The sequence below is a fragment of the Wyeomyia smithii genome, chromosome 3 (assembly GCF_029784165.1).
Source record: "Wyeomyia smithii strain HCP4-BCI-WySm-NY-G18 chromosome 3, ASM2978416v1, whole genome shotgun sequence".
Classification (NCBI taxonomy): Eukaryota; Metazoa; Arthropoda; class Insecta; order Diptera; family Culicidae; genus Wyeomyia; species Wyeomyia smithii.
In genome coordinates, this window is record NC_073696.1 from 151,590,608 (window position 1) to 151,606,786 (window position 16,179).

Here is a 16,179-nt window from a genome sequence, read left to right on the forward strand (position 1 = left end):
TGAACTGTCAAAATAGCGCGTGCTTCACCAACAGTTTTTTTTCGTGTTCCGGTTTAGAAAGAAAAAAGGAGCAGGTTTTGCGGCTGATTATTATTATGGTTTGACGGATTTCTCCAAATCTCGACAGCAAACGCGAAATGTTGTCTGCGATTAGCTTCAAGCTAAAATTAAATAATTTTATTTGCACGGTAAACATTTCTAATTTTAATTCACACACAATTTTGGTGAACCGACTATATACGGGTTAACGCGGTGAGTCGTCGGTTTCTCTAATTGATCCTGGATGATTTTAGGCTAAGTTAGGTTAAGATAGATTTTTTCCTTAGTTTTAGATTAATTTTAAGTAACTCCACTTACTTTTACTCTCGTAGGATAAGTATAGCGGTAAGTTTGATGTGGGCAAATCGATAACGGTATGGATTAATATCTAAAAAGTATTAATTTAAGTGAATATGATGAATTTAGAATAAGCACTGCACGAGTCCTCTTTCTTTGCACGTTTTTTGCTCTCCTCGTTTTGTTTTTATCTCGGTTTTATGACAGTTCAAGGTCCGTTCTGTCGGTCAGCGAGCTGAAGTGGTCAGCGATGGTCAGTAGAAGCGTTGCGTTTGGACAGCGCCGCTGCAACGGGGGTTCCGTCACCACAATGGAGAAATCTGCAATGTTCAGATTAACTAAAATATTGAGTAAGTAGACACTATTTTTTCTCAGATCTTGTTTTTTGCTGCAAAGAATATTAAAAAAATAACGATTAATTCTTTATTCATCAAATTTTATAGGTTATCAACTCACTTCACAGGATGGAAGTTGCAGCGTGATGGATGTTACTTTAATTCCTGTATGCAATACAAGTCTTCACAGGATGGAAGTTGCAGCGTGATGGATGTTACTTTAATTCCTGTATGCAATACAAATCTTCAGTTTGTACCAATGCTGTGTTTACTTGAATCAGTTGAGTGATAAATTAATGAATTTATTTGTATATTTAATCATTTTTATCATATTCTGAAAAATTAAAAAATCGTAAAATACGTACCTCAGTAAATTTCACCGAAGTTCTCGTAATAAGCTGGCAGTTGAAATTTGCGAGTATCTCGGTAAACATTACCGAGAACCTCGTTAAGGTTTGACAGGTTTTTGATTTTTTTGCTTTTACAGAATCTCGGTGTTTTGATGTATTACCGAGATTTTTACCGAGATCTCAGTTGTTGAAATCTCGGTAATTTATTTTACCGTACTCAGAGATAATATCTAAGTATGTACACACTTAGATTTTATTGCCGAGAACTCAACAGCTGATAAATTCAGCGAACTGTTTTACAAGTTTTCGGTAGCATTTTCATGAACTTCGGCAGGCGAGATGTCATTACTTGCTGGTTCACGGTAAATCGATATATTTGCTGAATGTTCGTCGAAATATATTGCTGATATTTGTTGAAAAGTTCGCCGAGCTCGATCAGCTGTTGGGAAGTTTGCCGAGATGAATTAAGTGTGTAGGTATTGAATTTCCTTTATTGAATATTTTTGGCGACACTGGCAAGCGTCGTGCCAAAAAATTAAAATGTTTTATGAGGGATAGAATAACTAGAAGCCACTTGTCACATCCGGTCCTAGGGTATTGCCACATACATAAGACATAAGTAACACTCAGGAAGATATCTTCCAAAAAAGTTGGTACAAAATGAACTACTCAAATGGTACCACACTCTGAATAAAATCACTGTTTGAGTTGTTTTGAAGGCAGTGTACCTGTGCAGCCCTGCATTTGTCTCGTTCCTACTCGAAAAATGCTGCAATGATTTTGTAAATAACTTTTTGACAGTTCCTTATGGGATTTTCTTCGGAACAAAATTCATTTTGTTCATTATTTATCGAGCAGTTTGACAGGACGAGGTATGGAGTACTTTGGGGCAACGCCCAAGAAACAATTTGGAAGCTGTTATGAGAGCAAATGTGGAACAAAAGCAGTGTTGAAGCAATCGATGCTGAATAAACAACACGTTGAACTATTTGTTGAACAAACGTAGCAGCATTCTTGTTGAAGTTAACCACTTCAATTTACTTTATTGATCTGCTGACTAACTGTCAGCTTGACTTGAAATTGAAATTACATTGATTATCCTTACCACCTAATTCCTACTCTACATGGTACATTGGCGATAGCTATGTTTACTACAAGAAAATTCAAGCTAGAAACCTACAACAGTATACAAAAGGCTATAATCCTATACAACAGTTCGATGCTTTCATTCAAGCTTATGCACAAGAGTATAAAGTTGTATGTCAGATGTAGTAGACAAGTAATGTAAAATTGCATACTTCAACACCTCCCCTCAATTTTAACTTTTAGTTTTTCAAATAACTTTTGATGCTGAGTTTTAGGTAAAGCCTTAGTCAACGCATCTGCTAGTTGCTCTTGAGTGGGAATGTACTGTAATGTGAGATGACCTCTCTTTATAATATCCCTGATGAAAACAAATTTCACGTCGATGTGTTTCATTCTTTGATGTTCCCGGGGTTCCTCAGAAAACCTGATACATGGTATGTTGTCTTCATAGATTATGAATGGCAAATTCTTCACCTCTAATTCAGATAGCAAATTTGAAAGCCACATTACTTCCTTGGTTGCAGAACAGAGAGAAATGAGTTTTGCCTCAGTTGAGGATAGACTAACAGTTGGTTGACGTTTGGTTCACCACGAAACGAGATTTCCGAATACTTGGAAAACATATCCAGAAATAGATTTCCTGTCTTCTGAATCATTGCCAAAGTCTGCATCCGCGTATCCTTGTAGCGTTGGTAAGTCGTTATTTTTGTGATATACAAGTTTCGTATTTTTAGTTCCTTGAAGATATCTCAGGATGCGCTTTAATCCAGTCCAATGATTATCATTAGCGCTAGACTGAAATTTACTCAAAATGTTGACTGCGGCGCAAATATCCGGTCTTGAACACAACGCTAGATATTGCAAGCATCCTATCAATTCTCTGTAAGGATGCGTGGTAAGAGGATCACCGGTTTGATTCCATTTTTGATTTACATCCATTGGAGTCGCAACTGGTTTACAATTCTCCATATTGAACCTCTTCAAAATTTTGTTAGTGTAATTCATCTGTGAAATTTCCATTCTCTGATTTTCCAGATCTCTTATAATGTCTAATCCCAAGAAATGAGAAACTTCACTGAGATCCTTCATTTGAAATTGCTTGGATAATTCAGCTTTAATCCAATTGATATCGTCAATGAATTGACCAATTATGAGTAAATCATCTACATATAATACCACATACAAGACACGTTCCTCCATTTTGTATATGCAGCAATCATTATATAATGGTAATAATCCAAGTTTTCGCATTGCATTATCAAAGCGTTCATTCCATTTTCGTCCTGCTTGCTTCAAGCCATATAGTGTCTTTTGTAATTTAACAATGTTAGAAACCCCATATTCATCCAATGGTAGGAAGTCCTTAATTGTAAACAACCATTTGGATTTAATCGGTTTGTGGTGTTTTGATATACTTTCTATAGTAGTCCATGTTTTATTTTCATACAAGGAGGCAAGTTCTATTTCAATTGCTTCTTTCCATTTCATCCAATCATCACGTCTTTTTCAAAGATCAATGGATTGAGGAATTTCTCGTATAAATTCATTGGCACTGAATGCTGTTTCATAATTATTCATCCATTCTGGTGGTCGTCTTTTTCTTTCGCTTCTTCGAAGCTCTTGATTTGCTCCGTTTTGTTCGTTATCATCCCCGAAAGCACCATCGTCTTCTGCTGTTGCAAAACCATCATCCAAGTTCTCGGTAATGTTAGTGCTTGGACTATCGTGTTCTGGTAGTGTATTAGTTACAATTGAAATATCCTCACAATTATCTGTATAATCATTTCGCACACAATTGGTTGATACCAGTTGCTCGTTGACCACTACATTTCGAGAAATTTCAATCCCCCTAGTTTGCGCATTCCATAGTCTAAAGCCATTATTGGAGTATCCGACAAATTTCAGAAGCTTGCTTCGTTTATCAAGTTTCTTCCTTTTCTCTTTTGGAATTTGTGCGTAAGCATCGCAGCCAAATATTTTTAGTTTGCTCACATCTGGTTTTCTTCCAAACCATTTTTCAAACGGAGTTTTATTTTCCAACAGAGCGCTTGTAGGAGATCTGTTTGTTAAATATGTGGCAGCAAAAAACAGCTTCGCCCCAAAGTTCCTTGGACAATGTAGTTCCATGTAGCATACTTCTTGCTTTGTCCAACAAAGTTCTGTTCATCCTTTCGCTCACTCCGTTTTGTTGTGGCGTATATTGCACAGTTGTTATTATTTGAATTCCTTTTTGGATACAGTAGTTTTTGAAATTTTCTCCAAAATATTCAGTTCCATTGTCTGTTCTTAAATTTTCAATGCTTAGTCCAAAATGAGCCGAACCCATTGCTTCATATTCCCTGAACCGATAAAACACATCACTTTTGTGGCTTAATAGGTACACTGTTGTAAAATGTGTGTAATCGTCAATGAATGTGACGAAGTAGCGAAAACCATCATAGGTAGTTTGCTCGAAGAAACCACATACATCAGAATGTATTATCTCAAGAGGTCTGGTAGACCTTGGCAGAACCATTTGTTTGAATCTTTCACGCGTTTGCTTTCCATACAGACATGATTCACATATCTGTCTGTCTTGGTTAAACTCGTTCACCTGTATTTTGAAACCTTCAACCATATTCCTTTTGAAGAGTATCTCCAAGTTAGATTTTCCAAGATGACCAAATCCTTTGTGCCATTGAACCAAATTATTGTTCTTGCAAACTAAAGCATTTTCATTCATTGCTTCGCCGTATACATCTAGCAAATAGAGCCCGTTTTCGAGGTATCCTTTGGCAATAATTTCTCCAGATTTTTCCCGAATAGTAACGAAATTGTCAGCAAACAGAACTTCCTTTCCAAGGCTAACCACCCTTTTAACGGAAATCAAAATTTCCTGCAACTCAGGAATGAATAGAACGTCGTACAGCTTCAAATTCTGCATTTTATTAAATCCGATTACAGATTGTAGTGAAACATTTCCAATACGCTTAGCTTGTAGTTCTTCCCCTTCCTTAGCAGTAGTAACAGTGATTGTTTCCTCAAGGTCCCGCAATTCCCGCATTATGTTAACGTCATTAAACATATGGTTAGAAGCACCAGAGTCCATTACCATTAAAGGACGTGAGCGATGTCGACGAATACCAGCCATTAGAGCATGTTCTCTACGTTCGTATTGATTACCTACTCCTCTATTTTCTTTGCGTTTACGTTTTTCAATTGGGCATTTATTGCGATAATTCCCAAGTTGGTTGCATCCATAACATCTGATGTTACGCTGTCGATCGTTGCTTTCGGCCAGAAACGCAATATTTTCTCCTGCATTCCTATTCCGGCATTGCAATATTTCAGCATCGTATAAGATTCGGTGTAGATCTTCTAAGGGTTTCCTCTGTAGGACCTCTTCTGGTAGTAATAATATTTGTGCAACTACGTTGTTGTATTGCTCCGGTAGTACTCCCAAGAGCGTTTGTATGTACTCACGATGCGACGATTGTGGATCCGCACGCTGCAGTTCTCGCACAAGTTTGGAATGTGTTTCAGTGAGCTCGTTCAAGTTGCCAAATTGCCTATTCTCTAGACCATATAATTGACGTCTCACGCACATTGCAACAAGCGTACCATTGCGTTGGTATGCTTGTACCAATGCATCATGCACTGTTTTGCATAAGTACAATGCATGATTTTTTGCAATGGTTCATTAGTGAGGGTGCAGCAGATTTCATCAATAGCTGCATCATCTTCCTCACAGCGTTTCCTGTAGCGACGCATTCGCTGTTCTTCTTCCTCTGGTGTGGCTTCTGGATCGGGTCCTCCATATGGCTCTTCTAGCGGCGTGCGTTGAAGAGTATGATCCAATTTGAGTCTGGTCAAATGGTGCATCAAACGCCATTTCCAAGCAGTAAACTGCTTTTCCTCGCCGCTGAACATTCCCACAGTGACGCTGCGTCGTTGAATTAGCATCAGAGTGGCAGCATTTGGGACGAGAATATCATCCAGATCCTGTCCTGCAGCATCATATGCTCCGCCCGTAGTTAGACTGCATCCGCTGCTACCCACAGCACCAGCACCAGCATTGCCGCTGCCACCCACAGCACGACCGTTACCGCTACTACCCTCAGCATGGTTACTTCCACTGCTACCCGCAGTTTGACCGCTTCTACTGCTACCCGCAGCTTGACCATTTCCGCTGCTAGCCACAGCTTGGCCACTTCCGCCGCTACTCGCAGCTCTTCTGCTTCCGCTGCCACCCGCAACTTGACCATTTCCGCTGCTAGCCGCAGCTTGGCCATTTTCGCTGCTACCCGCAGCACCAAGATTGCAGTTCACAATCTTCTTCTTCTTTTGCCGGACGATGATTGTCCGCCTATAGCTTCCTTTTGTGGCGTTGCCATCTCTGCCAAATAGTTCCGATGAGTTGTCCTGGGCCAATAACCTGTTGAAGTTAACCACTTCAATTTACTTTATTGATCTGCTGACTAACTGTCAGCTTGACTTGAAATTGAAATTATATTGATTATCCTTACCACCTAATTCCTACTCTACATGGTACATTGGCGATAGCTATGTTTACTACAAGAAAATTCAAGCGAGAAACCTACAACAGTATACAAAAGGATATAATCATATACAACAGTTCGATGCTTTCATTCAAGCTTATGCACAAGAGTATAAAGTTGTATGTCAGATGTAGTAGACAAGTAATGTAAAATTGCATACTTCAACAATTCTTTGTACATGTACTTATTCAACAGTGGAACTCTAGCTTAACAGAAGTTGTTCAAACGTTTGCAAGTGATTACGAGCAGCATTAATAAATATGTGCTGCGTTGAAGCGCTTTAAAGGACTCCATTTATCAGTGGCGTTTTCGCCTAATAAAAGCTATTTGAACGTTTCAAACGGCAACTCCGCAACTATTATTCTGTTGTTCAAATGCTGCATACATGCGTTTGAAGTCTTTCGAAGAGCAATTCTTTAGCTCTTATAGACGCGAACGCTAGATCACCGGTTTTATAAAATATCCTTCTGAACGCCTCATATAGTTGATTTATTGCAGTATAAACATTTTTTAAACCACCAAAAGATTTAGCAACTTGTGTACTTTTAAATCAAAGTCAGTGATGCCCCGAAAGATTTTTTTTTATTCTCGGAAACTGAGGATTTCTATGAAAATTTTAACAGCATTTTATAATTATTGAATAACTTTGATTAGACAACAGTCCAACAACAACCGAAATGGAAAATAGAAAATTTCTGTTCAATGGTTGAAATTTTCCGGCACACAGTTGTCTAGAAACGACGAAGAGGGTTTTTAACAACAACATCAGAATATTTCATTCAACACTTGTTAAACCAGCGTTGAACAGATGCACCGCAAAAAATTTATTAGGCTACTGTTCTGTATGTGTTCGACCTGTCGAACAAAATATCAATGAAACAATTGCTAAGCCGTTGCTCGACTATTGAAATGCTTTTGTTAAATGCTTGTTTAACCCCCTAGTACCCGAATTAATTTTCAGACGGACTTCGAAAAAAACACTATGTATTTTTATAAATATTTTTTAAGTATTTATTGAAGTATTTTAGAGGTTCAACTGAAAATCGTCAAGAAGCGGCACTGGGCACTAGAGGGTTAACCTTGTTTAATAATGGTGTTTACAAACCTTTTATCGCGCATTAGAACATACTTATGCAGCTCACGCTGAATAGTAGCGTAAAAAAGGTTTAATCGACATTACTTCAGCTCTTTTAGCACAAAAAAGTATGCAAAAATGGAGCTTGAATTTTTTGTTAAAATTATTTTTATTGGCTTTATTAGTTTTTTACTTGTGGAAATGATATGGGTGATTTTTTAATTTATATTAAAAGGCAACAAAAACTATCTTTTGCTGGGCTTCTGTTGAGATTCGAACTTGCGATCCATTGCTTGGCTGCCATCGATGAATGCATGTGAGTTAATCTTTAATATGATGTGTGCAGTGTGTAAAGTGAATATGCTTCTAAACGTTGTGGTCTAACAAATGTTGACCAGCCATAACTACTGGAATATAAGCTTTTTGCACGCTGCAGTTGCTGCTTGCAAACAATTGTTATGTCAAATCAATCGGTACGCTTTGTTTAGAGGTGCGTGCAAGAAGCTAATATTCCAGCAGTTATACAATGCCTGTTCAACATTTTTTAGATCAGAACGATTAGAAGCATATTCACTTTTAACACAGCATACGTCATATTACAGATTAGCTCACATGCATTCATCCATGGCAGCCAAGTAATGGATCACAAGCTCGAATCTCATCAGGGACCCAACAAAAAAGATGGTTTAAAAAAAAGGGTGGCGTGTGACGATGTTGCTTTCCGATATAAATTAAAACTTACCCGTAGTATTTCCAAGTAAAAAATATGACGATGAAGAAGAACTGAAAGACTTTCATAACAGACTTCACCCTACGAGAATGGTAGGCAGCACACGACAAAACCCTAATAATAATCATTCTAGAGGAAACAATAATCAGCATCAGAACTACAACAATAACATCCGTGGAACTAACAATAATTATTCTAGAGGAAACAATAATCAGCAATATAACTACAATAATAATTTTCGTGGAAGCAATAATCATTATAGAGGGAACAATAATAATTCATGGAATTCTAGAAACTTGAATCAGCAAAATTTTAGAGATAACGGATTTCAAAATGGTTATACGAACAATCGGTACCAGTCTAATGGTTTATATAATAGAAGCAATTTCAATCAGCCTTCACAACCTCATAACTATCAAGCGTTTAATCAAAATAGAGTAAACACTGAAAATAGGGGTGGCACTTATTATCCAAACAACAATTACGATAGAAATCAAAATCAATTTCCTAGACAGGATACAACCGATAGAGGATACAATGAAGGAAGAAACTACAACCAACAAAAAAACTGAATTCTGGGGGTGTCAAATATGGCGTCCAAACACTCCGACATATAGAAAATAACGAACAGAGACGCATTCAGAGGGATACGACCGAATGCAATTATATTTCAGCAAGCGTGACGGAAAATTATCAGAGCGAAATGTGTCAAAGTACTACTAACTTATGGGAAAAGTTTAACACTTACATCCCAGCACACGAGAAGTTAAGTATCGAATTTACTGCGAATAATCAATTCATTTTAAACATTGCTACGGTCGATAACCCGAGAAAAACAGAACGGTACATGCTAGACACAGGAGCGTACAATAATCTAATTAGATGGAATACCGTTATCAATATGGAATTGGAAAATGTAGAATATACAGATAAGGTATTACTAACAGGGTTTAATCTAACTCAAGAAGAAACATTAGGATCAGTAAAAGTAGGATTATTAATAGGGAATTCATGTTACATGGTTAAATTTTTTATAATGAAAGATTTATGTGTCCCGGCAATCATTGGGGCTCAATTTTTAAAACAATATACAATATATATATAAGCGAACAGTTTACTTCAATTATTTTGCGCAAGCCATGTGAAAATGACAATGGGTGTAACAAAGAGCTAAATATGGGAAGCACATATACCGAGGTATTCAATGAAAACAGAGGGTTAATTGAGTACAAGGTAAAGCCGCATTGCAAAGATTCTGAGCTTCAGAAACGTTCTGAACATAAATATACATTATCAAATGAAAAATCATGTCAAACTGAATGCATTGAAGAATATATTGGAGTTAAAAATAATAACGAAAAAGAATGTCAAACTGATTGTTTAGAGGACACATATTTCGATCTAACAGATAAGCACATAGGAATATCTGTAGGAAATGAACAAATGAGTGCAGATTACTCGAACAATGATGTGAAGTTATACACGGAAGCAGTTGAGGCTGAAGATATAGATTTCAGACAAGACTATAGTCTAGTAGAGAGTAGAAACCTAAGTGAACTGAAAGGAGTAGAAAGAATTTCTAAAGTAATAGACTCACTTAACATGAATCATTTAGAACAACATGATTATACGGTAATGAAGGCTATCATGTCAGAATACAGTGACGTATTCTATTTAAAGGGAGATAAATTGACCATTACAGATGCAGCAATTCACAATATAGAAACAACTACTAATATACCAATAAACAAAAGACAATATAGATTCCCAGAAGGTACAAAGAAATTAATAAACGAAGAAATTGATGAAATGTACCGTCAAGGTATAATAAGGCCTAGTACGAGTCCATGGAATGCACCAGTACTGTGCATACCTAAGAAAGACTTAGATGCCGACGGAAGTAAGAAATATAGAATTGTGATAGATTTCAGAGAACTTAATTTGATTACTAAACCTTTTGTTTATCCTATACCACTAATCGATGAAATTCTCGATAACCTTGGACATAGCAAATATTTTACTACAGTGGATTTAAAATCAGGCTTTTATCAGGTGCCTATTAACCCAAAAGATGCAGCTAAAACGGCATTTTCAACCCCAAAATGCCATTATGAATTCACTAGAATGCCTATGGGGCTAAGGAACAGTCCATCAACATTTCAAAGATTGATGAACACAGTACTTTATGAACTTGGGGACATTCAAGCTATTGTTTACTTGGATGACATAATTGTATATGGTAGAACAATTGAAGAACACAACCGAGAACTAGTAAGGGTTCTGAAAGCGTTACGAAAACATAATTTAAAAATTGAGTCAACCAAATGTCAAGTTCTGCGCACCGAAATTAACTATTTAGGACACATAGTTGACGAAAAAGGCATACGCCCAATGGAGGATAACATAACAGCTGTAAGAAATATGCCTATTCCTAAAACAGTAAAGGGAGTGCGATCATTCTTAGGTGCGGTAAATTTTTATGGCAAATTCATACCAAAAATTGCAGAAATCAGAAAACCTTTAAACGAATTGTTGAAGAAAAACGTACGTTTCGTCTGGACAGATGAATGTCAGAAAGCGTTTGAAAAATTGAGAGATTTTTTGACATCGGATTCTCTTTTAGTTAGGCCAAATTATAAGGACACTTTTGTTCTAACTACGGATGCAAGTGATTATGCAATTGGAGCGGTATTATCAAATGAAAAAACTTTAGATAAACCTATAGCGTACGCCAGTCGTGGGCTAACAGGTGCTGAAATTAAGTATCACACAATTGAAAAAGAACTGCTCGCCATCGTTTGGGCGGTAAACAGATTCAAACATTACATATACAATCAAAAATTCATAGTTTATACTGATCACAGACCTTTGGTTTCGATTTGGCGGCTGAAGGAAACTTCACCAACGCTAACCAGATTGAGACTAAAATTACAAGGTCTCGAATGTGACATACGGTATAAGCAAGGAAAAGATAATGTTGTTGCAGATTTTTTATCACGTCTTAATCCAGATGTATCATGTGTTGCAGTTATTACTAGAAAACAAAAACGAGAGGAAGAAAAACAACAACTACAGCAGCAGCAAGTTAATGAAGCAAATCAAAGCCAACAAATCATCGACGAGTCAGGTAGATTTACTCTGTTCAAAAGAAAGCAAGAAACTAGTTGGAACCCACACATGGATGGGTTGGAAAACATTGACTTTAGCTTCGATGACTATCCCGAAGAAACAAAGGGATTGAGTTACGATGACTTTGCAGAAGCTTTGAATCATAATCTACTTGATTTTAAGAGATTGATTTTTTCCAAAGAGAAAATCGATGTAGACAAAGTTGATGCTACCTTCATGATCGTCAATAGTAGATCGGCTTACAAAGAACTGAGTGAATTTGTAGACCTGCCTCATGGGCTGAAAGACTATTTGAACGGTAGAATATTTTCAATACCAAACCGCAAGTTATGGGGTTTAATTTTAAATGGTACTAAACGTTCAGGAATAGATACAGCAGTCTTATTCGAAGGACTGGTGGATGCATTCCAAAACTGCCCAGAATACGTGAAAGAAGCAAGAAATATTCAAATAATAGCTTTCAGAAATTTACAAGTTCCAACAGAAGCAAACGTTTTAAAATTTATAGCAGAAAAATTTGACAAAGTTTTCACCCTATATGCTCCGAATAAAGATCGTATGTGGGTAAGACCAGAGGATAGAGAAACAGTTTTAAAAGAGTTTCATGATTGTCCATTAGGAGGACATGTAGGAAGTAAACGTATGCTGAAACGTATTAGCCCTGTTTCAGTGGGACAATATGAGGAAAGACGTAGAAAATTATGTCAAACAATGCGAATCGTGCCAAAAGAATAAAATATGGATGGCGAACAAAATTCCAATGAAAATTACAACAACTTCGTCTGAACCCTTTCAAAAGATTTTTATGGATATTGTCGTACTCCCCGAATCCAACTCTGGGAATAGATACGGTCTGGTGATTCAAGATGACTTAACAAGATATCTTACAGTCGCGGCAATGGAAAATCAGGAAAGCTATACTGTAGCTAAAACCTTTGTAGAAAATTTCATTTGCAAATTTGGCACACCAATGGAAGTAGTTACAGATCAAGGAGCAAATTTTGTTAGTAATTTAATGAAAAATGTTTGTAAAATATTAAAAATAAAGAAGATAACAACTTCTGCGTATCATCCGCAAGCTAATTTAGTTGAACGATCAAACAGAGAGCTAAAGACATATCTTAGACAGTATGTGGGAAGTGATCCAGGTTTTTGGGATCAACTTCTTCCCTATTTTATGTTCGAATACAATACAACAATGAACTCATCTACGGGATTTACACCGTTTGAGTTAGTTTACGGAAGAAGTGCTCGGATTCCAAATTCCGTATATAAACTACAGGATATGGAATTGACTTATGGGGATTACATCTACGAAATGAAAGCCAGTTTTGAAAGGCTTCATGATACTGCGAAAGAAAATCTAATAGTATCGAAACAAAAACGGAAAGAAATATACGATAAGACATCTAAAGAATGGCAACCGATGTGGGGAGAGTTGGTACTGGTTAAGGCAGTCCCAATAGGAACAGGCCAAAAATTACAAACGCTATGGAGAGGACCCTATGAGGTCGTCGATCTACCAAGTGAACAAACTACTATTATAAAAAACGGAAAGAAGTTAGAGAAGATACACAATAATCGCCTCCGAAAATATTTCGAGTAAATTCAAGTTCCACGTTATGTACTAGCTCATCGGTAGTTTTAGGATTTAATTTTGGTACAGTTCCAAAATTAGTTAAACCAAGGAAAGAGTATAACGAGCAAAAAAAAAAAAAAACAAGAGGTTTAATCCAAACCAAGCAAGAAAGTGATATTGAATTTATGAAAAATTTCACTATTTTATACAGAATGTAAATTTTATATATTTTTTTTCTTATAAACCCTTATGAATAGCAACAAAATAATTATGATTATAAAATGAGTGACAGAGTGATGAAGTATCTAAATAAGCGATAGTTTAGAATGAAAAAAAAAATATTTAAACTAAGCAGTTCAACTCTTTGGAGGCGATCGACGAAAAGGGGACATCAAATTAATTGAAACCGAAATATGTTAATCCGGTGTTGGGAGAAATAACCCCCGGTTGACAATTTTAAAAAAACAGGTTCTGAAGAATAAAAAGTGTAAATAAAACTGAGAAAACCAGTCCGGTGTTGGGAGAAATAACCCCCGGCAGAGTAAGTCCGGTGTTGGGAGAAATAACCCACGGCAGAAAACCAAGTATTACAAAAAACGAAAGGATATGAAATAGACGATGAAGTAAAAATAAGTGATAAAGTAATTATAAAACGGGGAAATGATAAGCAAACTAAAATGAAGTAAGACGAAAGAAGATTAATATGACAATGAGATTCAAGCAATCCATTTGTGAAGTAAGACGGAAGAAAAGTTATGTGGCAATGAGATTCAAGCAATCCATTTGTAAAGGAATAAAGAGATTTATTATATACAGGGGAAAAAATATATATATATGAAGAAGAAAATTTTAATGTGACAAAGAAAAAAATCAATGTGGGAATAAATATAGATTAGAAAGTGAGAAAATGTAAGACTTGTAAAAGATACTGAAGCTGAAAAGAAAGTATGAAGAGTATCGGCAAAAGAATCCAGACAAAGATTCTTAATGTTCGACACCGGAAGAAGAGCGCGATAAAGGCTTAAAAATAATGAACAATATCATAATGTTTTATTGATATTCAAAAAAAAAAACTCTAAATGACATGACATGGGAAATAGCAAAATGGAAAAGTATTCAAAATTAAAGTATGAGAAGAAATAGGACTAGAAATAATACAGGCAGACTCAAATGATGACTAATGACGATTATAGGGTAAATTGAGTTAATTTCAGATGGAAGCGCGTGTGAATGTTTGAGAATGGGTGGTCAAGGGATCGCAACCCGGAATGAAAGATAATAATAAGGGATCGCTACCCAGAGTGTTTGAGGCGTGGATTTGTGTGAGTGGGTTTAGATTTTTATAGGACAATTGGTACAGTAGGGCAAAGACGTGAGTAAAGAATTTAATCCAAGACAAGATTATGACCGCGTGCAATACATAGACAATACATTAAAAGACGTGCTTCTCTTTGGATTACAGGGTCGTTTTGCTGGTAACACTAGTACCAGTTCATGGGGGATTGGTCATGGAGCAGTTAAATGACCCACTATTGAGAATGGGAACCTATACGTTGGAGGTAAGAGTCCCTATAAATGAATTAGAAAATGGTATTATGGCTTTAGAAAAAACAGCGCAAAATTTCAATTTCACCTGTGAGTTGCTAACACAAAGAATTTCAAAAACCAGGTGCAATCAAATTACTAGCGAGTTGTGGTCAGCGCTGAGTAAACGTAAAAGTTCAGGCGAGTTTATAAAGAGCGTTTTTCCAAATCGGAAAAAAAGGGGAATCATTACGGCTGTCGGAGGCATGGATTCTGACGACAGGGTTAGGATTGACACAAACATAGACAGGCTTAGGAAAAATGAAGAGTCTCTAAGAACGTCAATTACTCATCAAACTGGAACACTAGATGCCATGTATAAATTTGTTGATAGTTCGATGTATCCCGTTGATGATAAAATTAAAAAAAATCATGAACAATTTTAACACGATTAGAAAAATGGTACAGGATGATTTGAATTTCACTAGTACTATTCAGAATATATTATACTTGGAATCAGAATTGATGGAAATTGGGTTTCAACTTCAAACTCTAATAAATAATTTAAAAGATCAACAACATATTATTATTGAAATTCTACTGGGGAACACAAAAGGGGTGTCCGAAATGATGCAATTAGTTGAAATATCGGAGCTAGAATCGCTGTTGCATGAAGCCGAAGAAAAACTGCCGAATGGGTTGGCGTTTCCGGGAGATGGTAAGAGCGATATCCTTTCTGGACTCCTCTCAATCATTGAAATATCTTATGAGCCTTTGAATAATCAAATTTTAATGTTAAAGTTGAATATCCCTTTAGTGTCTAAACAAAAACTCGTGGCTTTCAGGGGGGTGTTTGTCCCACAAGTGAATGGAACATATGTGGTAGCAATTAAGATGGATGATGATATATTAATCAAGGAAGTTGAAAAGAACTGGGGCTTTGTAATATCAAGTGCACAGTACGAAGAGTGTCTAAGTTTTGCACAAAATAAAATATGCAATTTAAGTGCAGTCGAAGTAAAACTATCTTCAGAAAACAAGTGTTTACTTAATTTGTACTTCAGGAACTCTACGGAAAGTTGTAGCATAAGAATTTTGAAAATAAATCATGACGTCTGGTTTGCTAGTGAGGAACCTAACGTATGGGAATATGTGACCCCGGACGAAATGGAGATTGTCATTTTTCATGGAATGAATCGGTCTCATATGATTATTAGAGGATCTGGTAAAATCAGACTGACGCCGGGTATGAGAATTAGAACGGATAGTGTTAAAATATCGTTCACGAATGTATCATTGTCAGATAAACTGGCCGTGTATACTAACGTACACTATAACATATTGAATTTTACTTTAGATAGCTGGCGAATGAAATTTATCCCATCTTTAGATAAAAACACTTCTGTACTATCGGTTTATGATAGGAAAAAGTTGTTTGATTTAGGAGTGGACATAGAGGATTTGAAAAGAGAAAGACCATTTTTAGAGAACATGCTA

At 36.4% G+C, this 16,179-nt stretch overlaps 1 protein-coding gene across 1 annotated transcript in view; it reads right to left on the minus strand.

Annotated features, from left to right (window-relative positions):
- Window positions 1-578: 578 nt before the first annotated feature.
- The window catches only part of LOC129726705 (probable JmjC domain-containing histone demethylation protein 2C), a 210,754-nt gene continuing 195,153 nt past the window's right edge, over window positions 579-16,179 (minus strand). Inside the window, exons 8-9 of the mRNA XM_055683707.1 lie at window positions 793-898; window positions 579-724 (exon numbers count right to left, since the gene is read on the minus strand). Of these exons, the coding sequence (XP_055539682.1) occupies window positions 825-898 (74 nt within the window). The 3' untranslated portion in view covers window positions 579-724; window positions 793-824. The remainder of the gene's footprint in view (window positions 725-792; window positions 899-16,179) is intronic.